Source organism: Acytostelium subglobosum, assembly GCF_000787575.1.
Source record: "Acytostelium subglobosum LB1 DNA, scaffold: scaffold6, whole genome shotgun sequence".
Lineage (NCBI taxonomy): Eukaryota > Evosea > Eumycetozoa > Acytosteliales > Acytosteliaceae > Acytostelium > Acytostelium subglobosum.
Genome location: NW_012236532.1, coordinates 118,299 through 143,474, shown reverse-complemented (window position 1 = coordinate 143,474; position 25,176 = coordinate 118,299). Strand labels below are relative to the sequence as shown.

The window sequence follows — 25,176 nt, the reverse complement described above, 5'->3', positions numbered from 1 at the left end:
CGATACCTGCCAAGATAAAGTGGCAAACGGGTGATGGTAGTGGTGCATCAGGGTCCTCCAAAATGATCACCAGTTCCTTTGTGTTCTCGGGCAATGGACCCCATGTAAGATGTGGCGATTGATTAGGTCCTTCACCTGAGCCTGCCGATGACTTTGGCATATGTTGACCATCCTCAAATGATTGACTTGTGAATGCAACTGTCGTAGTGCATCCTGCTACCTGAGGTCTATTACAAAACAATCCTGGGTCTCTGCCCCTATAGTTATAGAATAGCCATCCTAAGAAACCCTCCATATCTCTGTCTTTGTAGTTGTTATTACTTTGTATTTAAGTAAAGTTAGTTATAATAATAATAAGTTAAATTGTTGAAGGTCTGACCTTGATTGCTATTAATAATGTTCATAAGTCATGTGATATCATATCCCTGTCATGTAATACCTGGTCACGTGATGGGATTGTCAGCTGACCACAATCAAAATTCGGAGGTCTCCCAGGTCCCCATGTGCGGCGATTCGAAGTTTCGCGATGGTCGAGCGTTCATGTCGATGACGATGATGTAGAAAAGTTGTCAAACGCAACATCCACAACAACAATCATACCTTGTAGTCGGTTTATTATTATTATTATAAGATAAAGGGGTCGTAATGATGAGGTTCTAGACACAGCGCGCATTGATTGATTGAATGAATGATATTATTATGATGAAAAGTCAGACTTGTCCATGCTGTAGATTGTCTCCTCAAAGTTTCTCTCGTGGAAGTAGTCCTCGTTGAAGTCCTTGTAGTACTCCTCGATGAACTCCTCGTGTCTGGCGGTGATGGGGTCGCCACTGGTGGCGGTGAACACGCCGAGGTCCTGCTCGTCGGTGGCCGATGTCGTGTTCTCGTAGTACTCCTCGACCATTTTCTCGTACTGCTCAAAGTTGGTGGGGAAGCGGCGCAGCTGGAACTTACGCTCGGGCTCAAAGTTGATGTGCTTCTCGACGATCTCGTCGGTGACCTCGGCCAGCGTCTTGAACTTCCAGTCGGGCTTGGTCCTGTTGATGAGGTTGGCGCGAATGCCCTCCCAGAGGTCCGAGCCCTCCTGCAGCAGCGAGCACGTCAGACGGTACTCCATCTCGAAGTAGTCGTCCAGCGACAGCTCGACGTCTTCGTCGTAGGGGCTTGGACGCTCGACATAGTTCATGAACGCCAGCGTCACCTTGAGACTGAGTGGCGACATTCTGTCCATGTTCTGAATGCATCGCTGGGCCCACTTTGTGTGCACCTTCTCCTCGCGCAGTGCCTGGTAGATGTCCTCGACGTTCTCCTGGTCGAAGCAGCGCTCAATGGCCTCGCCGTACTGCTCCAAGTGTGTCTTCTCTACTGTGTCCTTGGTGTAATTCTCTGTGTGTAGGTCGAGGTTCTGCAGCACACGATCAATGCGATTGGCTGGGATACGTCCGAGCCACTGATCGATGTGTTGCACCTGGCCCGTGCGAATGAACATGTTGCCAATGCCGCTCTCCATGATGTCGGTGCCGCGCAGACGACGACCAGTCAGCGCCAGGTAGCGACCGAGGGGGCCCATGCGGGCCAGGAAGCGGGTCATGCCGGCGTCTGGGTAGAAGCCGATTGCGCAGTCGGGCACGGAGAAGATGGCGTTCTCGGTGGCCACACGGATGCCAGAGTTGGCGGTGAATGCCGCGCCACTGCCCACGGCCAGACCGTCCAGGATGGAGACGTGAGGCTTGGGTGAGATGCCCAGCAGATAGAAGAATTTGTACAGTTTCCTAAAGTATGCCTCTGGGTTCTCGCTGTTCCTCTTCTCGTACATTGTCAAGAAATCTGCGCCAGAGCTGTGAATGACTCCAGGTGTCGAGGTATGGATCGAGTATGAAGTGATTGTATCGTTTGCAATGTTAGACTACAATGTTGTTGATTGATTGATTGGGATAGTTCCAGTGAGTGATTGATTGATTGAAGGAGAGGATGATGGGTCAGTGAACAATGCCGGGAAAACAACTGCAACAACCTTGTAGCCGTGGCTGTGGCCACATGATCATGATATATACCTTGACAAACTCTTGAAGAAGATCAAGAGTGGAGTTATCCAATGCATTGAGTGTTGATCTTGTGTTTAGCAGTGCTCTGGCGTAACTACCTCCTTGTGGTACTTGGATAACTGCAGGCTGTATGTGTCGTGCGAGGGATGTTGCGTTAGTCAATGATCATTCCTGGGATCACGTAGTAACAACTACTCAATACATACATTGTTATTCAACAGACGTGGGAATGGTGTACCTGTGTTACCGAATCTCTGTTGTTGTTGTTGTTGGCGCACGCAAGGTGCAAGGGCAAGATGGTTAGTAATTCATCGTTCAGGCAGTGCGATAGTGTGAGTGTCCGACGGATGAGATGACACTAGTTCGTCAAATCTCGCGCTCAATGATTGATTGAACATACGGTGAACTGAATGTTGGCCTCTTCGTTGTCGTTCCTGTCAAAGAATGTTGATGTGTTGTTCAATTCGCGCTTCTCCTTCTTGGTTCTTGTATGGTGCTTGATGTTGTTCCAATCCTCGGGCAAGTCCTTGATGTCAGTGAGAACACCGAGCTTGGAGAAGGATGGAGTATATCTGAAGGTGTTGTCCGTGTCAAAGGGAGCAAAGTGCGAGTTGTAGTTGTTGATCTTGTCATTGGATGAGAGGTCCTTCACATTGGGTGCTGGTGCCTTTGGTTGAATGGGTGGCACCTTTGGCAATGACCTATTATCAGACACCTTCTTCTTGCTTCTCAAACTACTCTCTTGTCCCTGCTGCTGCTGTTGTGTCTGATCCTGCTTTGGTTGAGTGGTGTATGATCTGATCATCAACCTGGCACATAGACTACTGCCATTTGTCAACAAATGTTTGTTGGCAGTTGTTGACAACATCATATCTCTGATCTATGTATAGGTATAGGTAGGTATATATATGTGATATATAGGTATATGATGTTGATGATACTTTGACCAGATGTAGTGCACTTGTCGATCACAAGTCCTGAAAACGACTCAAAGTGAGTGAATGATTCGCGACTTGTGTGTGTTTGTGTTTGAATGAAAAAAAGAAATAAAACCAAAGTTCAATGAACTTCCAGCATCACACTTTATTCTCATGTTCCCTCCAACTTCAATCAATCATTCATAATGTTTGGAATCAATATTACATGTATATACAAATAATAGATAGAGATAGGTGAGGATGTTAATTGGTGGAAGAAATTAATCATATCATCATAGTTCATAATACTAATAATAATAATAATAATTTGAACATGGACGTGAACATCCAAGAACAACATGTTGTTGATTCCAAGAAGATGGAGTTGATCAAAGATGATGTGACATCATCATTCTTTAAAGCTATACGGTTTAAATATTTGATGGACTACATATGGAAGACTCATCGAGCGATGCCTTGTGGCGTCCATGATAAATGCATCAGAAGGAGATATCACCGTGCCTCAAGATACGCTCATAGGTTGTTGGTAGATAACCACATTGGATTGTTCAAGTACTTGATCAACGACCAACATCAACAACGATTTCTGATGTTTAATGTTGTAGTACCTTCAAGGATAGCCTTCCTCATTGTTACAAAGATACGTGAATGGCCACTCATTGACAAGATCATTGACCATCATTCAAAGTTGATCACTGCCGTACATCTGATGGAGGCCGCATGTAGTGCCAACTCCCTGGACCACATCATATACTTTATTGGCAAGGGATACAACGTCAACTATCAAGCATTGACCAAGGTGGCTGAGCATGGTAGTGTGGATATACTCTCACTGATGGTGCAACATTTCCGCAAGACTTCATTTAGATCACACGATGCCACTAAGCTGGCCATCGTCGCACTGAATAGAGGACATACGGCATTCGTTAGACGATTACTAGAGTTGAAGATCAACGTATCAGTCTCGGCGTTTGTGCACGCCAGGACATATTGCAACAGGGACATTGTCAAGGAACTCAATCTGATATGGCAGAAATATCGTTCAAACGATGAACACAATCTCAGCAATAGACCGCGTTGGCGATACTAGGTACAGGTTGGCAAACAACATTGCAATATTAAAGAAGGGGAGGTGGGAGTTTGTTTATTGAGCATGCTGGTTGATCGGCCCAAAGTGGACCCGACCACCTTGCTGCAGTCTCAAGGGTTCTGCTGTGCCTGTGGCTGCTGTTGCTGGCTCCTCGCAACTCCAACAGGTCTCCACTCACCCTTGGGCGAGCGTGGATGTTGGCTGAAAAGATGTGGACGAGGATGTGCGGGTGGCTGGTAGGAGGGAGGATGCGCCTTGGAGGGCTTGGGTGGCTGAGGCTTGCTGTCCTCGTTGATCGCAGCCTTGATGTTCCAGACGTTCTTTAGGTTGATGAAAAGGTCCTGCTTCTTGGCGGCCAGTGTCGAGAGATGGTCCTCCAGTCTGGACACCGACTTGAACTCCTTGATGGCGTTGGCAGCGTCGGCAGCTGACTGGTAGACGACCGAGCATGACCTGTCGGCCCAGCGAGTGTCAGTAGATTCGACCACGCCAAACATGCCAAAGAACATAATCAACTCTTGCTTTTGTTGTTCAACGACAACTTGATCGACTTCGGTATCAAAGATTGTGATCTCTTTGAATACAACCTCGCGCTTCTTCAGTGACTTCTTGGCTGCTGCCTTGGATGATGGAGTTTGCTTTGCTGGAGACTGTTCGATTGACTTGGTTGACTTTGTGATGGTGGTAGTGGTAGTGGTTGTCTCGCTGCCGTGGCCTTGGCTCAACGCCTTGGCTGGAGATAGAGATGGAGTTGGTGATGGTTTCTTCTTCTTTGATGGAGTCGAGGTGGTGGCTTGGGCCTTTGATGGTGTGGCAGTGGTGGATGATGTGGTGGAAGTAGAAGTCTTGGCCTTGGATGCCAACTTCTTTGAAGGTGTGCCACCACCCTTTATCCTTGATGACTCTGGTACAAAAGCATTATCATCATTCTCGTATGGATTGTCTTCCACCTCAATATCGGCCCAGTTCGAAATGCCGTTCTAAAAATATAAGTTATTGATTGATTGTTAGTTCATTGTGCGGCAAGGGATAATATCATCTTTATGTTTGGACCAACATACATTGTTGCTTATATCTAGAGTGTCCAATGAAATCATTGTTATGTGTAGGTTTGTTTGTTTGGATAACTGTACAAAGTGTATATACAAAGGGAGAGAGGTGTGAATGAAAGAGTGAGAGAGTTTGTGTTTATAATGATCAATAGTATTGTTTACAACAACAACAATAAAGTGAGAAGAAAGAGATAATAATTAATAATAATAATAATGTTAGTTGTGATTGATTGATTGATTGTTTATTAAATCAGAAGATATATGTGTCTAATACTAAAATACAAAGCACCTTCAAAAGTGTCTTTAATGATGATTATATAAATATATATATTTGTGTATAAGATGATTGAATAAATGAATGAATGAATAAAAGTGATTATAATTATGTACAATGAAGATGAACCTTGCAGTGGAGTCCTCGTGTTCGTGTGTCGTGTTTGTGCCTTCGAGCTCTAAGACCATCATTGGCAAATAACCACACACAACGAAAAAAAAAAAAGAGAGAAGACTTCTCTTCAGCACAACACAATGGGCAAAGACGGAGTTTGGCATGGTTCAAGTGACTCACCCATTGTATTGTTGGGACAAGGCCAGATTCAATCAGATATCTGACTCATTGGGAAGTATGAATGATTGAGTGATTGAACAAACAACCATCTCAATATTAGTAACTATTGTTGTATGTTGTTGTAATAATAATAATAATAGTAGTAGTACATTGTTTAAAACATTAATAATATTTGATTGACTGACACAACAGTGTATATGTTGGTGACTTAGCAATCAATGGCTAGCCATGGACCCAATCAACTTTTCCAAAGATTATTATTTATTGTTATTATTATTCAAGTCAATGGAGAGATTATTCAATTGATTGTTCATTGAATAATTATTTTGCCAGGTAGAGTTGATCACTTATTCCTTCTACTCTTCATTCCTATGGGTAACAACACAACATTCAACTTCCCAACCTTTGCTCATCTTCTGTCAACTTGACAATCTTTGCAAAGATTGATTTTTTTTACTTGCAGATCATGGTCGTGCATCAAGTTGCCAGACTGGCACCAGTACCCAAAGTGTACAACAGTCAGTTGTAAACTATTAACAAGACAGATGACTACGACTAGACACAGGATGCCAAGATAGACTAGTCGCGCGTCTTGAAGAACTGTGTGTTCAATGAAGTCGTCTGTTCCTCCTGCTTCAGCCCCATTCACGCATGTGATGTGATGTGATGAGTTGCAAAGTGAATGACTCCATCTCCGATGATGAACGTTGTTCCAACTCATCGCCGGCAAGCCATCATGCATCCCATCGGTTCAAGGTCTGTCTCTGTCATTGGTCATTCAAACATTGTTATAAAAGGAACTCGCGAGTTCAAGTGATCTATCAATCAATCAAACAATAATAATCAATCAATCAAATAATGTATAGACAATACTTTTTATTAATCTCTCTGTCACTTCTTGTGGCCTCTGCCTACTCTAAACTCAGTGAGAAGGAGTACCAAACTACTTTTACCAATTGGATGCAAGAGCATGATGTCCAGTACCACGCCAACGAGTTCCACAACCGCTTCAACGTGTTCAAGAAGAACTTGGACTACATCAACGCCTGGAATGCCAAGGGCTCGCAGACCGTCCTCGGCCTGAACCGCTTGGCCGACCTCACCAACGCCGAGTACCAGAGAATCTACTTGGGAACCAGAATCAGCGCCACCATCGACCGTCAGCTCATCAAGAACTTTGAGCAAACCTACCAGCGTGTCCAGGGCGCCGCCGTCGACTGGCGTCAGAAGGGTGCCGTCACCGCCATCAAGAACCAACAGCAGTGCGGCTCATGCTGGTCATTCTCCACCACCGGTGCCTCTGAGGGTGCTCACTTCCTCGCCACCGGCTCGCTCGTCTCGTTGTCAGAGCAGAACCTGATCGACTGTTCCACCAGCTACGGAAACCAGGGCTGCAACGGTGGTCTCCCATACCTCGCCATGGAGTACATCATCAACAACAATGGAATTGACACTGAGTCCTCATACCCATACACTGCCGCCAGTGGAACCACCTGCCAGTACAACTCAGCCAACCTTGGTGCTACCCTCACATCATACATCAACGTCACCTCTGGTTCCGAGTCCGCCTTGGAGCAGGCTGCCAACAGCGGTCCAGTGTCCGTTGCCATTGATGCCAGCCACAACTCATTCCAGCTCTACAAGTCTGGTGTCTACTACGAGCCCCAATGCTCTACCACTGAGCTCGACCACGCCGTCCTCGTCGTCGGATATGGCAGTGGCGCATCATCTGGCAGCTCTGGCTCCACCTCCTCGGGTGGCTCATCCTCGACCACCACCTCTGGTGCCGCATCATCATCTGGCCAGTCCTCATCATCGACCAGCTCAGGTGCCTCAAGCTCAGGCCAGTCCTCATCGTCGACCAGCTCTGGCGCCTCAAGCTCAGGCCAGTCGTCCTCCTCCACCAGCTCCTCCTCTGGTTCCTCCGGCTCATCCGGATCGTCCGGACTTGTCGTTGAGTTCACCGATGACAGCAGCTACTGGATCGTCAAGAACTCCTGGGGTACCACATGGGGTATCCAGGGATACATCCTCATGTCCAAGGACAGAGATAACAACTGGTAAGTTTTGATTGTTTGTATGATTGGTTGATTGATACTAACATTGATGTCTATTATAGTGGTATTGCAACCCAAGCAGCGCTTCCCAGTGCCTCATCGTAAGCAGCGCTTTCCAGTGCCTCATCCTATCCGTGTTGTTATATCCACCTACTCACCCATCCATCCATCAGTTAATCAATCCATCCATGTGATTCGTCATAGGTGATTCGATTGATCGAACCTATTTAATAAATAATTCATTTGTCCATATTCGTTGATTGACTGATCAATCCAGACCAATAAGGTTGAGTGAGGTAGTGGACCTAGTGTTGTGTCTTTGACTTGGTAACAGCAAAGAATCTTTGAGCATATGCCGCCAGTCCAGCTCCCAACAGATCAGCTATCCAGTAAATCCAATGGAATCTCCATCTATTTCCAACCAACGCTAAAATGATTGATTGAATGATTGAGTGAGTGATTATGACGATGACGATCAAACATGGATTGATAGTTACCTGGTCCGAATACTCGACATGGATTGAATGCACCGCCAGACACTGATCCACCGAGGAAGTTGAGGAAGCCAACGGTGAATCCGATGGCGATTGGTGCGAATCCTGCTTTGGTCGCGCCAGATGTAGTGTAGATGGTGAGATTTCCATTGTTCTTGCCACGACGCACTTGGACATCGTCATCAATCGTATCGAATGCAACGGCGAATATGACGTATATCAGAATGAATGTGAGTAATAGTTCCGTGATGAATATGTTGCTCAAGTTTGAATCGGCTGCGGGGATGATCGCTGTGGCCGCTGCAGGCGAGCCCTCATCAAACTTGTGTGGAAACGATGCGTTGAGGAAGAGCGCAGCCAGCACACAGCCAATGACCTGCATGACAACGTATAGCACACCCTTTGTAACGGACATCTTGCGTGTGAGCACCGTGGCGAATGTCACGGCTGGGTTGGCATGCGCGCCAGACACATCGGCGAATGAATAGATGAGCGCAATGACGGCAAAGGTTGGTGCCAGGGCGTTTCCCACGACCGACGATGCATTTGGATATCGTTTGAAGTTGGCCGCTGCCGAGTATACAATGTACATCAGGAAGAATGTGCAGAGCAGCTCACCCAGCAGTGCGCGGATGAGCTGCCATCTGCGTTTCTGACGTTCTGTCAGCTGTTGTTGTGTGTCATCACCCTCCAAGTCCAAGTCCTTCTCCTTATTCTTCTTCTTGAGATTGATGAGTGTGGCGCCATCATCATCCTCTTCTTCATTACCAATCTTTGTATATGATGTTGGCATTGTGATTATTGCACCATTTGGCAATGACGATGATGATGATTGTGTTGGTGTTGGTGTTGAATTTGATGAGGCATCAATCATTATTGAGTGATGGCCACCAGTCATCTCAATTGCATTGTCATTGTCGCCTTCATCATAGTCCTCCTCCCTTTGTTTGATTGTCATTCTCCTTTATGTATATGTATATGTATATGTATATGTATATGTATATGTATATGTATATGTTTGTATGTATTATGTGTTTGTGTAAATAAAGAGATAATACAAGTCATTGGAGATCGGCTTCAGTTAGTTTTTTTGACATCAAAGCCCAGGGCTGGCAAAAAGTCAAAATTTTTGTGGACCTGTTTTGGCAATTCCAAATAACTATTGGAGATATTTCTGAATGTCGTTTCTAATAAAGGTGTCATCTTATCACTCCTTTAGTCATACCATTCATTCATCCATCATTCATACAATCATTCAATCAATCAATCATACAAATAATAACAATTTGGAGGAGTAGGAGTAGGAAATGACAACAACAACATCATCAACATCATTGTCATCTGTTGTATTACATCGTGCAATATTGGACCATTGTTGGAGTGATAAGAGATTGGGAATGTATCAGTTACTTGAGATGTCATTGGTATCATGGAACTGGTTCAACTATATATCACATTACGTTGATGAACACCTCATAATGACCATCGTGTGGACACCTAGTGACGTGATTGGACAGACAGGCGACACACGATCCACCCGGATCAACGCTGCGTACAAGGAGCATCTCTCCAATCGCTTCTGTCTCTGGAAGAATGTCACTAGGCTGCATCTCACCACGTACAACTTGTCGCAGGCTGACATCATGCTCAAACTATACCTCCCTGACAACATTGGCAACACTCTACGCAAGCTGACATTTGGCTTCACAATGGATTGCAAGTGTCTCGAGAAGATCATTAGGTTCATTGAGCCGCAGGAGACGCTGGAACTCGATCTGTGTCTGGTGACGCACACGAATGACGGCTACACCAAAGAGGAAGCCGGATTCGAGCTCAAGAAGGCCGCGACGGTCAAGCGCATGAACATCAGCTACTTGATGTCCTCGGACTTTTTAGACTACATGGTTGGAAATGTTGGCGACTCGCTCCAAGTGTTGGAGATACACAACGTTAACTTTGACTTCTATCTCAAGAAGATGTTCGAGCCCGGTTCACCACTCACACAATGCCTCAAGAAGCTCGTGCTTATGGACAACTCCAACCAAGTAATGGGCCACGTGGCGAGATCCAGCGCGATACTTGAGCCCCTGTTCAACATCGTCTCACTGCAATCACTGACGATGCGCATCAAGGACGTGTCCAAGGAGCTCCTGATCAACTTGGCCAACAAGTCACAGCTAGAAAGCCTCAACATCGCAACAGTCTACCACAACACATTGCCTGAGCTCAAGTGCAAGCGACTCAAGATCGTCTACGACTTCTCAACATGTGATCGCGCGTTATTCATCGCGTCAGAGGTCGAGAAGCTGATCCTAGATGTGGACGTGCCCATCGAGAATCTTAGGATTCCCACCGCGAGTGCCATGAGGTCGCTTGACATCCGCTCAACATTGGACTCGCCCTCCAAGCTCGAGTGTCTGCAGAACGTCATCTCTGAATGCCATCACCTCACTCAACTGTTTGTCGATCGTGTTACCATTGAGGACTCGCGTTTATCAAAGACACGCGTCGACCTCCTCACCAAACTGTTTGACGTGATTTCAAAGCGCTTGACGTTGCAGTTGGTCGTCATCAGATTCACACATCCAAAGACCGACCGAAACATTGCAGACTTGACAACAGCATTGAAGAAAGGTCTATATCATCAGCATCTGGTAATGGATATACACTTTACAGGATTGAGTAGAGAGGCAATGCTAGTCAATGGTCGTGGTGGATCCGGAGGTAAATCATCATCCACATGGCCATCAACACCAATATCACCATCATCAACGCCATTGTCACCAACATTATCATCATCAGCCTATTCTCAACTATCATATTATCAATCGATCAATCGACATACTATGCACATTCGTGAAGGCCATGGAGGCAAGGCAGTTTGCTATCTCATTCCAAACGAGCTATTCAAGAATCTAATATCACCATCAAATTAAAGTAAATAATTATTATTATATTAATATACAAAGTTGATCAAACTGGAATAATGATTGAGAAAGGAACGTGACCTCCCCCCTTCATTTTACAAAGTTCACTCCAATTCTCTGATTCTTCATTCATTCAATCAATCAATCAAACATATAATAGTAGGATACACAAGATGTATGCTACTGATGCAATGGCTACAGCCGCAGCCACCGCCGCCGATGCGTCGCAATCATCATCAGCAGCAGCATCAGGTATGACGACACGCGACTTCTTTGCAGGCGCAAGATTCGGTTGGATCATCCTGTTTGGTATCGTAGGCATATTGCTACGATATCTGTTGAATGTACTGTTCATAAGAGGATTCAAGACAGATGCCTATTGGAGTACATTGATCATCAATGTCGTGGGCAGCGCAGTGATCGGTGTGTTGCAGGTAGTAGGAGTGGAACAGAAGAACATCGACATGGACCTGCGCTATGGACTGATGGTTGGATTACTAGGTGGATTCACAACGTTCAGTGGATACTGTCTCGACTCTGTACTATTGTTTGACAAACATGTTACAAAGGATACGATTATAGGAGTGTTCTACTTCATCATGTCACCTGGCATTGGATTAGCCGTGACCTATGGCGCAGTCCTATTGACAAGGAGGCACTACCAGCCTGCAACCGACCAACAAGGTATTGAGCTGCACACCAACTAGTTGCAAGTGACACTCAATCAACGAACTCAACATCATCATCATCAACAACAACAACAACAAAGACCAAGATAGAGTATCATGGTTTACTTTACAATGTAATGTTCATTCAATACAAGTCAGCTTTCTTCTTTAGATTGGTCTGCTTCCAGAGAGGCAGCTGATAGAAGGCATCTTTTGTGCACTCCATAACCTTGGCAAACTCGTCGTCGCTAAGGTATGCCTCAAGCTTGGATGGCATCAGGTTGGCCGTCACCTTCTTGCCAATAATGTCCTCGTACTTGAAGCTCTCTGTGGTGGGAGCATACTCGACCTCCACTGCAGTTGGCGCGGGCTCAGCCACCGACTCTTCAAAGTCTTGATGGACATGCTCGAGGATAGTCTGGGCGGTCTTGTCTGGGATCTCCTCCTTTGTGTCTTGGTGCAGCGGTTGCTCGCACACTGGAGCTGATGATGTGCCCGAAGGCTTTAGGAGCGAGCGGAAGTCAACCTGGGCAGCGCCAGAGGATGCGGCGGCCGCTGTTGAGTCAGGACCATCGACACCAGGATTCTCCTTTCTCTTCGACACTGTCTTCTTAAGGACAACGTTGGTTGGATTGAACTTGGCATCGCCGAATATGTTGACCGCACCCTTTGGAATGAACTTCTCTGTCTTCTCCTCTGGCTCGACCTGCTCCCCCTCCTCGGCCTCCTTCCTCTCCTGGTCCTCCTCCATGGCCATAGGTATTGATTGATTAGCCACCACAGTCTCTGTTGCCGCCTTGACCTCCTTCTTGTCAGTCTCCATGTGTGTTGGCATCATTGTTGACAATGGTCTTGACGCTGGAACTGGTTTTATCTTTTGAGTTGGCTGTTGCATTTGAACTTGTGGTTTCACTTCCACCATCTGTGGCTGTGGCTGTGACTTCACCTCAATAATTTCTGGCTGAACTATGATAACTTGAGCAGGTGTCGACTCCTGACCTTTAGTCTCTTCTGGCATCATAATCTCTTCCTTCATCATTGGTGCACTAGTCTCTTGTTGTGTTGAGTCGGCCATCTCGTTTGAAGATGTAGTTGAAGTTGATGATGCAAGGGTTGGTTTGTTCTGGAATAAACCAATATTAGTACGTATTGAGTCAATCATTCATCTGAGAATTACTCACCATCATATTAGCAATCCTAATCATCTTGGATGCTCTCTTCAATGGTCTTGCCTTGGTAATATGGCTCAAGGTCTGTGTTGGTCCAATGTGATCAAGTACACAGTCTGTCTTCCCTGGTTGTGTATCCATTGTCGTAGAGGTTGATGTTGATTGCGGACATGCACATTCTCCACCCTCCACACCCTCCATTGATGATGAAGTAGTTGTAGTTGGGTCAACCAAAGTTGACATAACTATCACATTGCCATTTTCTCCGCCACCTCCAGCACCTCCATCTTTATGAAACTCCTCATTCATAAAGTTTGGTATGATTATGCGACCTTGAGCATCTGTTTGAATAGCATCCTCTCTTTTATAATCTGGATCATCAACATCCATTGGATTACTTCCATCCACTATGTTTGATACATCGTCTGAAAGTTTAATCTGGTCTGATTGCAACTCTGCTTTTATCGACTGCTTTACATCATCGAATTGTGGTGAGCTGACTGGAAACTCTTTGGCTAGGCGTCCAGCCATGCCAACTGGTGAATTCCTTGACTTGTCAATATCGTTCATTACTATCTGTCTTAATTTAAATTAAATAATACTTCATCACACTAATTGAGTGGAATGAATGAATAAATAAATAATATATAAGTATAAGTATGATTATTAAGAATGAGTTGAGTCAGTAAGTGAGGTGCTGGAAAGAATGAATGGATGTAAGTTAGAATTGGTGGTAGTGGCTGAGATGTCGCACGACTACTCCTACCTCTAAACTCCATCTCAAACAACCATATATACACCAGTTGGAGGCAGGGTACAGATTGACTTAGAATGGACGACCGACTGACCGCACTACACCATGTAGTAGGACACCACATTACGCTAAATTCAACATGGATGGAGACAGAAGAGATTGGTCAGACCTCCTTCTATATTGAGTAGTCGTGTAGTCCCTTTGCAGATATACCATTTCCACCACACTACACTATGTCAAGTTCAGTCTGGATCTTCGACTCGGGGAAAGGTTGGAGATGTCCCGAACCCCACCCCCACACCACAAACGACACCACACCACCCTTGTATATCTTGAATTATATCTATGACCGACCGACATTGGAATGAATGGAGTAGCCACTCAAACACAACAAGGTGTCACATACATACAAGTAAGAAGTAGGGTATGTTATTTAATGTTTACTTTGGTGACAAGATACTGTTCCACAGTGCGAACTTCATAGACAGTGATTGGACCTGATTGATTGATGACGATGTTAGAGTTCAGTACTGATCACGAATGGTGACTGGCTTGCAAGACTTACAATTTCATTATATGATTGTATCCTCTCTTCCAGCTTCTTATTCAATGCAATGGCAATGGCTTGTTGTTCGTGGTGTTGCAACTCGATTGGTTGCAACTTGTTGATGTTGGCTGGAATGTCACCTGTAGTCGATGGTTGATTGATGAACTTCTCCAACTCACTCACCAACTGTAGTGATCGAGCTGTTTGTATCAACTCATCTTCTGATGACAATATGATCGCTAGCTTCTCCACTGGTTCCAACAATTCATCGCTCTCCACTATCGAGTTGAACAATGTCTCATTCTCTTTGTCTAAACATTGTTGTATAGCGCATAAGTAGTTGATTGATCAAATGATTGAATGAATGACACATACAGAAGGACATAAACTGTGAGATTGCTTCGTTGTCTGTCTTGATGAGATTGAGTGTGGAGCGGAAGCGATCGAGTTGATCGACTAGGGTCTCTTGGGGATGTGCAGCGTTGAGTGCCGCTTGCTTCTTGCGTGTGAGTAGTGGGCTTGATTGTTGCTGATGTTGCATCAACTGTTGTTGTTGCTGTAGTGTGAGTTGACCTGGCAATGGTGCACGCAACACAGGGTCCTGTGCCAATGGTTGATAAGACAACAGTGCCAACTCCATTGCTTCGACTCTTCGTTCCAACTCATCTATATCAGAGTCGTTCAACATCGTTGTTGTTGCTGTGGCTGTTGATGTGCTCATTACTACTACTATTAACTACTACTACTATCAATACTATACAACTATAACTACAATGATATAAATACAACTAATATCTCTTTCTGATTATGAATGAATGAATGAATTTGAATCAACCTTGAAGCTAACTTCGTGGAGGGTGAAGTGAACTCGACTCACTCATTCAATCTCAACAACAAAGTATTACATCTATCTCTCTCTATTGACATGTCGAGTTGGCCAACTAGTAAGCAAGAAGACATTCGCAACATACATACACAAACATCATATAGTTGAACATGTTCAAAATGAGGAAGGCTTATCAAATAAGTGATCAAACTATACAGTTACAACAGAGTCTACCTCCTGCCAGGACAACCCTAATCACTCTGTTTGGTGATGTATCTGTTGGAAAGGTAAGTAGTCAAGTCAAGCCAATTGAGTGAGTGAGTACTTGCATGTCCAATGTACTGACCTCCCAAACAATGGACAGCGATCATTCCTCAACAGGTATAGCTCGACCGCATTTGAACATATAGATCCTTCATTGGTCAATGATCGTGTAGGTCATACCACCTCCCTGCCACATGCCTGACGACCAGTCGTCATTCACTCGCTAACTCACACACTTACTGGTTATATAGTATACTTATAGGAAGAGAGTTAATGATGAGAATGTAGAGTTCATTGTTAATGTAGTCTATGATATTAATTCGGTGTTGCCAGTGGATGCTTATATATTGATGTACGATGTAACTGATAGTAATTCATTGTTGACGATAGAGCGATCAATGGCCCAAATAAGGTACAAGTGTCGACAGCGTCCACAGCCATACTTTATACTCATTGGTAACAAGGTGGACATGATAAGTGAGCGCAAGGTATCGTATCAACAGGGTGCGGTAAGTTGATTTCTGTGGCGCCAGTACGTCCTTCTCGCCTTGCCAATACTGACCTGACTTGTCCACTCCACTCACAGACACTGGCCAATGAACTGAACATCAAGTTCTATGAACATAGTAATCAATTCAAGTCCAATGCTGCAATGAGTAATTTAATAGAGTCGATAGAGTTGGATACAAGTGAGAGAGCAAGATGTAATCTGTTGGCAAATGGACAAATCACTTCCACTTCTGGCAACAGCAACAACAACACAAGGTCGCCAACATCGACGACCACCAACAAGGAGCCAAGTATCATATCACGATTGTTCCCAAGCTTCAATGTATAAATCAACATCATCTTAATGTAAACAACAACAGTATTTATTGATGTTGTAGTATAGTACTTGGCTATTGAGCTTCATCCAGAGAGGCGATGGAACGAGCACCAGCTGTTCCAATCATTCGGCATCCTCTCCCAGACAGACAGACTTGGGAATTATCGAACATGTACATATAGTGATTGGATTGACATGACTACTCATCATCCTCGGCATCTGCTTCTGGCTCTGGCACTGGTTCAGCTGATTCCATTTCCTCCTTCTCCTCCTCTTCGGTCACCTCATTGGCGTGGTCTTGGACGACATCGTCCTGCTCCTCGGACACAGGGATATTAAGCTCGTCAACCTCGTCCAGTGATGTTTGTAGCTCCTCACACTCGGAGGGCTCGGCCAGCACCGGTGCAACTTGCATCTCATCATCCTCCTCAACACTTCTTAACGTATTGATCCTTGGTGTGCCTGAAGAGGCTTGCTCTGACTCGAATGTCTCCATTGTTGGCATGTGCTCCTCCTCTTCATCATTGTTGTTGTCGTCATTATTCTTCAAGTCGTTGGATGATGTAGTAGTCGTGTCCTCCTTGGCAGCAGCTCTCTTCTTTGTCTTCTTCTTCTTTCTGTTGTTGACCAACTTGGCCTTGGTATCAAGCAGGGCGGTGACCTTCTTTATCTTCTTCTTTACAGGTCCTGACTCTGGCTTAATACCAAGTGCTTCCTCATACGCCACTAAAGCCTCATCATAACGTTTCAGTGAGTACAACGCATTGCCCTTGGAGTAGTATGGCTGGGGATTGATCGATTAGTTAGTAAGTGTCGTCATCCATATGACTACTCAATCAACAAAACTTACAAGGTAGTTGACATGTTGGTCCTTGCCCTGGATATCAATGGCGAGGTTGGCATCGTCCAGAGCCTCGGGATACATCCCCAGCTTGATGTGACACATTGATCGATTAGCGTAGAGTACATTGTTGCACTTGTCAAACTCGATGGCCTCGGTGTAGAGTTTGCAAGCCTCCTCATACTGCTTGGTGTAGTATAGTTCACTGGCCTCCTTGAACAACTCTTGAGCATGGCTGGTCATTGTCAGTATCAGATCATTGACCATCTTTAGCATCTCTTCAAACTCCACGCAGTTGTAAGTGTTGATGGCGTTGACAATGTTCTTCTTTGACTCTTGATAGAGATGGCTGCCGAGGTATGCCGTAGACATTCTAGCATATGCCTTTGATTGTAGCAATATTACTTTGGCAATATCATTATCATCCTCCAACGTCTCCTTGAACGTCTCTCCCAAGTCCAAAGTCTTTTGGCATGCCTTTATCGCTTCATCATACATTCCATAAGAGTTGAGTGCGGCTAAGTAATGACATGGCTTGTTAGGGTTTGATTGTTTGATTGAATGGATGGATGTTGGACGTGAAATTGAACATACCAGCTCTAGACAATGTCAACTCTATATTGTTTGGATCACAGATACATGCTTGATCAAAGTACTTGAGTGCCTCTTCATAGTTCTTATTCCAGAGTTCCAAGTTACCCTTGTCCTTCAACTCCAATGCTTCTGGTTGTATAGTCTCCAACATGTTGATTGTTTATCACTGTAGTTGTAGTAGTAGTTGTTGTTATAATTGATGCTACTGCTGCTGCTGATGTTCAACCTTTCTCTCTCTTAATCTTCAAGATTTTAGGTATAGGTATTGTTTGAGTTGTAAATTGGTTAGGTATACCTAAGGTAATGCGTAATGAAGGGTAGGTGTTGGTGTCGTGTCGTCGTGTCGTCGTGTCGTATATTGTGTAGTATGAGTTCAAAGTAGTAGTAGTGACAAGAGGGGATAGGAGTGTAGAGGTGATGACAGGACAGGACTGACTGATAGACTGGCCGACTGACTGACTGATTAGGTGTGGCGGGGTAAGTGTGCTTCCTTTGTCCAAGTATGGTTAACGACTGGATACTAAGCAACATCATTGCTATCCACTCACTGTGGATGTGTTGAGGGTGGATGATGATGCATCGAATATTAACTTCTTAAGATGGCAGAGTGAAGCTGGGGATGCTAAGAATGTGTGACACACATTCTCTAGAGTGGAGATGTTGATGTTGATGTGTGTTAATGTGGATGGTGTCAATATGTGTTCTATGTCAATGACTATATTCTTACATAATGGGCCGGGCAATTGACAACTAAGCACACTCAATCTATCCCATCCATCTATTCATCAAACTCAAGTGTTGTGGTGGATGATTTGGTAATCAATGGATGGATGGATAGAGTGTGAGTGTGTTAGTGGAGATTCACAGAACCTTCGTCTATATGTTCATCAAGTCGATTAGGAAAGAGATATAGTTTGAATGATAGATGGATAGGTAGGGTGAGTTGAGTTGAGTTGGTGGGTGGTGGTGTGGGTGGGTGATCTGTCTGTTAATTCATTGTCATTGTGTTAGTTGTGTGATTGATTCGTTATTCGGATGTGTGGTGTGGTGTGGTTTGTCCAACCAATGAAGACGACGATTCAGTCATTGAGTCAGATGACAATGATGATGATGAAGATGTTAGCAGTAACTAAATAATTAATATTAATAAGATTGATTGATCATTAAGTTGGATGAGGTGGTAGTGTAGTGTATTTATACCATCATCTATAATAGTTTTACATCCATAAGTTCATCAATCATCATCGTGTCAGTTCTTCTAATAGTTGATTGATTGATTGAGTTTGAGATTGGTTGGTTGGCTGGTGTTTGTGATACGCTTGCGATTGATTGATTGTGGAGTCCAAAACAATATATATATCTTATTATTGCTTCAACTTCTTCTGCTGAGTGTATGCCCAAATCTAGATTGATTGATGTGTTAGTACGTGTATGAATCATTCAATCAATCAATCACAATCATTGATTATTTACCTTCTTTTGTACTTCATATACGACCAGAGTAATTCCAAACAGTGGACTTATAATCATGATTCTTGGTACCAGTCCCTTTGTGAATGCCTGTGGTCCTTCAGCCTCTGTACATCATTGATTGATCGATTGATCAAGTGATTGAGTGAGTGGAATGATTCCAAAAATGGTGGATGGAGGGTGGGGATACATACTCAAAGTTTGTTTGATACAATCCATGATACCATTGTAGATTGGGTCACCAGGCTTTGGCTTGGCTTGTACTCTGGTCTTGATGACATCCATGGGTGTACTGATTGATGCTGCACAACTGCCTGCCAGGATACCGGACCAGAGGATCTTGGGCACTGTGATCTGTCCAGTCTGTTGATCAGTATAATGACTCTTCAAACGGCCATAGATTGAAAAGTACACCATGGAGAAGGGCACATCACGGAGGAGTGTGGCCGCAGTGCCCTTGTATAGGCCGCGCAGACCAAGCTCGCTCACAACCTCACCAAGTGTGGCCTTCTTGCCCGCCTCACCACTGACCTGCATTCGGATCTTGACGATCTCCATTGGGTTGGTGGCGACCACCTGGCAGAAGCCAGCGCCTCCACCGGCCAGCACCTCTTGCCAGAGTGCAATCTGGGGCGCGTCGCCCTGAAGCTTGTTGCGCAGCAGGTCGTTGACGGCCAGCTTGAGTGCCTTCTCGGGTGTGATGCCCACCAAGTTGGCCGAGAGGCCACGGTAGAGTGCGCGCATGCCGCCCTCATTGGCGACGATCTTTCTGTAGCAGTCTGCGATGCCGTTGTACTTGAGTGTGCCGTCGGGCAGTGGCTTCTGAGTCTGTAGTCTAGTCTTGATCATGTCGATTGGGAACACTGTCGATGCTCCAATGATACCAGCCACGCCACCTGCGATCAGGTTGGCCCAGAAAGGTGGCTTGACCTCCTGTGGTGGCTGATTATGAGTCGTTTTTGTAGTAGTAGTCGCAGTTGTCTAAATGTCGCATGTCATGTAGTAGTGTAGTGGTCATCAGTCAGTATATGATCATGATCATTGATCACACTCTATCATCATGCTTGTAAGGATGTAAGTACCATTGTGTGATTGTTTGTGTGTGTGAATGAGTGCGTGTGAATGAGTTTGAAGTATCCTGATGATCAATCAGCCAGTCGAGTGTACTTGTGTGATCACTAGCTACTTGTTGAAGAGAGGCAAACACACACACAAAGGACACTTTTAATTAATGGGAAAAAATCGGGTCCTTGATTGACCATGTTCCAAAGGGTGGAAATTTCGAATTGACATTGATCACGTGAACATCAGTTCCAAATATTGATATATACCATATTTGAATAATATCTCCTATCCTAGGAATATATATTAATATTATTATTATTTGTATACAAACTATCTTTAAAGTATAAGTAAAATCAGTAAACTTGAAAAATGGTCAGAAACATCAGAAGTTCATCCGTTTGGAAGCTTTGTCAAAAAGAGCATTTTGTTCACTTTTGCAAATCATTCATCTCAATCTAAGATATCATCAACAGATAATATATAACTATATATGAATATAGCATACATGTAACATACTACAAGTAGCCAACAGATAAACGAACGACAATATAACGAACGATCAAACAAACGAACGAACGAACGAACGATCAAACAAACAAACAATGGGATTCTTGATATTTCTCTTGACTACTCCTGAACCAAAGTCTATTCAATCGTTGGAGGAGTCATTGCTTGCAGCAAAGGCAATCACACCAAGACCTTCGAATATATTGGTACATCCAGCATTGCCACCTGGAAACTACTTGCTCTACGGCTGCTTCAAACATACTGTGTTCAACTTTGGCAAGCTGCCCTACACCGTGACGCCAGTGACAGAGGAGGACTTTGACGCGATCATCTTAAAGTCATCATTGGAGAGCATCAACAGCAGAGCTGTGTACCCTCCCATCGCCGGCGACGAGTACTTCTTCTTTGGCAACAGTCCCTTTGCTCTGGAGAAGCGATCACTCAAGGGCATCACATCCTACGCCAAGCTGGTGACGGTGGGACGCGAGGAGCTGTTGTATCGCGTGCGTCAGGACCAGCCCCTGTTCCTAGCATCAAACGATATCAATGAGGCCCAGGGTGGCTTCAAGTTTAACAGGAATGCTTTGGTGCTGGTCGACAGAAGCAAGCCAATACGCGACGGCTCTGGCAAGCTGCTCATTCGGCCGGGGGAGGTGTTCACCGTCATGGCACATCCCGACGTGCTGCCTGAGGAGGATGACTACGCCTGGCCGCCAGACCCAGAGATGCACGAAGATGAGACAAGGAAATTGGTACAAAAGTTTGGTCATGGCATCCTACACGACGACTTTGATGAGATCGACTACATCATCTCCTACTTTGATCTCTACGAGCCTGATGAGGACCACTATGACGACAATGTCAGAGCGATGATGAAGCATTTCGGTGGCCAATATCCATTCAACTTGTAAGTATCTCTCTTCCATCTGCCCACTCACTCGCTCTCTCACTCACTCACTCTCTCGCTCAATCAATCAATCACATCAATAGTCAACGAGATGAGGAGTTTAATATGGATCGTTGTTGGCGTGTTGGGATCATTGACCCGGCAGAGTTTGGCGTTGGAACAATCATGTCGATATACAAGTACACGCAAAGGAATAAGGGATACGCAAGAGAGTTCTGGTATATGATGGATAGGTCATTGCTATTCATTGAGTTGTCAGGCTCGACGTACTATCATGTGGTCAAGTGGTTGTGCTTTGATGATAGTCGAGGCGATGACAACCGTGTACAGTTCGTCAGGAACGTCCTGCAGACATACCCCGACATCATGAAGATCGCACAGCCATTCAGCTACCCAATATCAGGCATGTCCACTGTCTTTTCGAGCACCAACATGTATCCAGCAAACTTCAACGACTTTAGACTGACGCTGCCACACTTTGCCGCCGCCAATGACAACGACGAGATGTTCAAGGTGCTGTACAAGCCCAATGTAGAGACAGACGCAGTCTTCCCAACCACATGCGATGTCATACTGCAGTTGTCAAGGCGCGCCTTGTGCTTTGACGCTCTGCTTGAGTTGGACGAGAACTACTTGGTCAGGAACCCATCGGTCCACCCGCTTTGGTCGTTGGCTCACAATCGCAGGCACACTGATCTTGTGCCATTCAAGCATCGCAAGTACCCTGGCTTCAAAATCGGCATCCCGCACTTGCCCGACCTCGAGGACTCTTGTGCCGTGCACGGCAAGATGGACCTGCTCAGGTACCTCACCACCAACAACATTCCTGTACAGGAGAGGACACCGCACTCGCCCGAGTACCCTGACATCTGCTCGCCGCTCGGCCTGCTCATTGACAAGGGAATCAACGACCAAGGCACACTGATTGAGTTCCGTGCGCGCGGACTCTACACCGCCACCGCCAAGATACACGTCTGCGACTCAATCCTCATTCGATGCATCAACAAGAACAGCGCGCCAATACTGAAGGAGGTGCTCAACATGCGGTTCGCCAACTCCTCGTGGCCGCTCTACCTCCACGACACCAAGATACCATTCGTCTCATTTGCCCTGTGGTGCCCCAACATCGACCTGCTGCTGAGCCAGCCCAATATGCCCACGCTCGACAAGCTCGTCTTCAACTTCCAACAATGGCTATCGTACGCCAACAAACTGTTTGACAAGAGGTTCAGCGCGGCATACTTCCCCTTCCTGGCCACGATCCAACAGGCCAACCTTCTGGACATCTTCATGATCTTTGGTAAGCTCGATCAAATCATGCAGATGCTCACCAAGTACAGCATCTATGCGACCGATCAGACAAGGATGCTCATACGTGAGCGCAGTGAAGACGAGAGGAAGAAGATCACCAAGCTACTCTCAGACCTTTCATTACTGTTGGGCAAGGACAAGCCATCTGGTGGTGGTACAGCTGCAAGCGGCGGAAAGTCAAAGAATTCAAAGAAGAGGGCTGCCAAGAAGAAGAAGGCACAGCTGCTGCAACAACAAGACAGTGCTAGCAAGATACCAGTTTCTGCGACCGAGCAAGATGCTGATATGTCGGATGGAGATGACGTTGTCGATGGAAATGATGAAGGCGTTGTCGAAGCTGTTGTCCCCGTGGAGGACAATGCTCAGATCCTCAACAACAACACAGTTGATGTACAGAAGGAAATGGCGAGCCTCAATGTGGATACCAACACGGCTGAACCGATATCAGCCGAGCCGACTCAGCTACAAAGCACACACCAGCAGGACACACCACCTACCACAACACCAACGACGACGACAACAACAACCACCACAACAGCGACACCAACATCGACTACTACCACAGCCGCAACAACACCAACACCAACACCATCACCAACACCGACACAATCAAAGCTAGCTCCTCAGAGTAAGAATCAAAAGAAGAAACAGCCGGCACAACAACAGAAGGCCAGTCCCAAGCCAGCACCACAACAAGTACCCGTGATTCCCTCGACCCCAATAACAGCAGTTGCCCCAACACCAACGCCACCAACAACACCAACAACACCAGTTGTAGAACCAACTCCAGCACCAGCGAAGCCAACCCCTGTCGCTGTTGAGCAAGATGTATATGATCGAACAGTAGGCAAGTTCAAGTTTAGCAAGAAGTTGATCATTGGACGAGGAAGCAATGGCACTCTGGTGTACAAGGGTGTGTGGTGTGACAAGGTGCCTGTGGCTATCAAGGAGATGCGCAAAGGATTCAACACACTCATCGAAAAGGAGGTGGACATCCTCATCCAGCTGACCGCCATGTCAAACTCTGACAACTTGGTGAGATTCTTTGGCAAGGAAGAGACCGAGGACTACATCTACTTGGCGACATCACTGTGTGAGATGTCACTTCAAGAGTTGGTGGAGGCTCACAAGACACGATTCCAATCGTTGACCAAGCGCTCACTGATCAACGACATTGTGTCTGGCGTCCAATTCCTCCACAGTAACAGGATCATCCACAACGACCTCAATCCTCGCAACATCCTGTTCAAAGACAATCACCTGTTCATCACTGACATGGGACTGAGTAGAATGTCCGTGGAGACGTCATTCGCATTCACTCACATGCCAAGTGGTCAAGGTGGTTACTTCCCCGCTGAGGTCATCACCGACCAGCGCAAGACCAACTCTGTCGACATCTTCTCACTCGGATGTCTGATCCACTTCATACTCACAGAGGGTGGACATCCATTCGGTGACAACATCCATCGACGTGTATCAAAGATCATTGACAACCAATTCGACCTTCACCAACTCATGGATGACTACGCAACAGACTTGATCACACAGATGATTGCACATGATTCCACAATGCGTCCATCAATCGAATCAGTTGTCCATCATCCATTCTTTTGGGACATCAACAAGAAGATCATGTTCATCATCCGAGTGTTCCAGACCATCCAGAACCAACCACACTCCTACCTAAGCAACGACACCACCAAGATAGTAGTTGAGCATTGGAACAAGACAGTTGATTCCAGGCTGCTAGATCAACTTGGTATGTTCATTAAATCATTCATTCAATCAACTCGATCAATCAAACATACTAACTCACTCATCACATGATGACAACAGAGTCACAATATAACTATAATAGCACTAAGGACTTGATTCGATGCATCAGGAACACGACACAACACCATCATCAACTGTTCAAGGATGCTCAGAAGAAGACATTATTCTTTGATTCACAACAATCAGCATTCCAATACTTTGAACAACGACATCCAACACTGATCGTCCAACTCTATCGCAGGTTCATCAACACTGATGATGCCCAATCAGACAATCTCAAGGACTACTTTGTTGTGTCCACCTCGTCCTAATCACTCAATAAAGTGTGATTGAAGTTCGCCATGGTATGTTAGTGGGTAGTGGGTTGGAGAGTGTGAATGATCATGGTGTGAGTGAGATTGATCAGTCACACTTACTCACACTCTATCTTATACCAACTGATCACATAGTTTAAAACAAGAGATATATAGAGTTATATAA

At 45.3% G+C, this 25,176-nt stretch overlaps 12 protein-coding genes across 12 annotated transcripts; 5 read left to right on the top strand and 7 right to left on the bottom strand.

Moving 5' to 3' along the window:
- Positions 1-700: 700 nt before the first annotated feature.
- On the bottom strand, positions 701-2,925 carry SAMD00019534_033680 (hypothetical protein; the record flags this gene model as incomplete). The annotated part of the gene is made up of 3 exons (XM_012904260.1): positions 701-1,906; positions 2,055-2,171; positions 2,446-2,925. Coding segments are annotated over 3 exons (1,803 nt in total), but the record flags the coding sequence as incomplete, so codon positions are not given.
- Positions 2,926-3,434: 509 nt separating this feature from the next.
- SAMD00019534_033670 (hypothetical protein) lies at positions 3,435-4,073 on the top strand (the record flags this gene model as incomplete). Its single annotated transcript, XM_012904259.1, has 1 exon — positions 3,435-4,073. One exon carries the CDS (start codon positions 3,435-3,437, stop codon positions 4,071-4,073), a length of 639 nt encoding a protein of 212 aa, XP_012759713.1.
- A 110-nt stretch (positions 4,074-4,183) lies between these two features.
- Positions 4,184-5,170, bottom strand: SAMD00019534_033660 (hypothetical protein; the record flags this gene model as incomplete). The annotated part of the gene is made up of 2 exons (XM_012904258.1): positions 4,184-5,053; positions 5,135-5,170. 2 exons carry the CDS (start codon positions 5,168-5,170, stop codon positions 4,184-4,186), a joined length of 906 nt encoding a protein of 301 aa, XP_012759712.1.
- Positions 5,171-6,551: 1,381 nt separating this feature from the next.
- Positions 6,552-7,855, top strand: SAMD00019534_033650 (hypothetical protein; the record flags this gene model as incomplete). Its single annotated transcript, XM_012904257.1, has 2 exons — positions 6,552-7,753; positions 7,813-7,855. 2 exons carry the CDS (start codon positions 6,552-6,554, stop codon positions 7,853-7,855), a joined length of 1,245 nt encoding a protein of 414 aa, XP_012759711.1.
- A 200-nt stretch (positions 7,856-8,055) lies between these two features.
- On the bottom strand, positions 8,056-9,202 carry SAMD00019534_033640 (hypothetical protein; the record flags this gene model as incomplete). Its single annotated transcript, XM_012904256.1, has 2 exons — positions 8,056-8,177; positions 8,248-9,202. 2 exons carry the CDS (start codon positions 9,200-9,202, stop codon positions 8,056-8,058), a joined length of 1,077 nt encoding a protein of 358 aa, XP_012759710.1.
- Positions 9,203-9,659: 457 nt separating this feature from the next.
- On the top strand, positions 9,660-11,180 carry SAMD00019534_033630 (hypothetical protein; the record flags this gene model as incomplete). Its single annotated transcript, XM_012904255.1, has 1 exon — positions 9,660-11,180. The coding sequence occupies one exon, from the start codon at positions 9,660-9,662 to the stop codon at positions 11,178-11,180; it is 1,521 nt and encodes a 506-aa protein (XP_012759709.1).
- A 164-nt stretch (positions 11,181-11,344) lies between these two features.
- Positions 11,345-11,878, top strand: SAMD00019534_033620 (hypothetical protein; the record flags this gene model as incomplete). Its single annotated transcript, XM_012904254.1, has 1 exon — positions 11,345-11,878. The coding sequence occupies one exon, from the start codon at positions 11,345-11,347 to the stop codon at positions 11,876-11,878; it is 534 nt and encodes a 177-aa protein (XP_012759708.1).
- Positions 11,879-11,984: 106 nt separating this feature from the next.
- On the bottom strand, positions 11,985-13,317 carry SAMD00019534_033610 (hypothetical protein; the record flags this gene model as incomplete). Its single annotated transcript, XM_012904253.1, has 3 exons — positions 11,985-12,962; positions 13,021-13,133; positions 13,203-13,317. 3 exons carry the CDS (start codon positions 13,315-13,317, stop codon positions 11,985-11,987), a joined length of 1,206 nt encoding a protein of 401 aa, XP_012759707.1.
- An 885-nt stretch (positions 13,318-14,202) lies between these two features.
- SAMD00019534_033600 (hypothetical protein) lies at positions 14,203-15,030 on the bottom strand (the record flags this gene model as incomplete). The annotated part of the gene is made up of 3 exons (XM_012904252.1): positions 14,203-14,259; positions 14,328-14,620; positions 14,685-15,030. The coding sequence occupies 3 exons, from the start codon at positions 15,028-15,030 to the stop codon at positions 14,203-14,205; spliced, it is 696 nt and encodes a 231-aa protein (XP_012759706.1).
- A 1,400-nt stretch (positions 15,031-16,430) lies between these two features.
- Positions 16,431-17,820, bottom strand: SAMD00019534_033590 (hypothetical protein; the record flags this gene model as incomplete). The annotated part of the gene is made up of 3 exons (XM_012904251.1): positions 16,431-17,009; positions 17,076-17,525; positions 17,644-17,820. Coding segments are annotated over 3 exons (1,206 nt in total), but the record flags the coding sequence as incomplete, so codon positions are not given.
- A 1,207-nt stretch (positions 17,821-19,027) lies between these two features.
- On the bottom strand, positions 19,028-20,215 carry SAMD00019534_033580 (hypothetical protein; the record flags this gene model as incomplete). The annotated part of the gene is made up of 4 exons (XM_012904250.1): positions 19,028-19,063; positions 19,134-19,237; positions 19,325-20,111; positions 20,213-20,215. Coding segments are annotated over 4 exons (930 nt in total), but the record flags the coding sequence as incomplete, so codon positions are not given.
- A 582-nt stretch (positions 20,216-20,797) lies between these two features.
- SAMD00019534_033570 (hypothetical protein) lies at positions 20,798-25,007 on the top strand (the record flags this gene model as incomplete). Its single annotated transcript, XM_012904249.1, has 3 exons — positions 20,798-21,609; positions 21,693-24,679; positions 24,757-25,007. The coding sequence occupies 3 exons, from the start codon at positions 20,798-20,800 to the stop codon at positions 25,005-25,007; spliced, it is 4,050 nt and encodes a 1,349-aa protein (XP_012759703.1).
- Between the last annotated feature and the right edge of the window lie 169 nt (positions 25,008-25,176).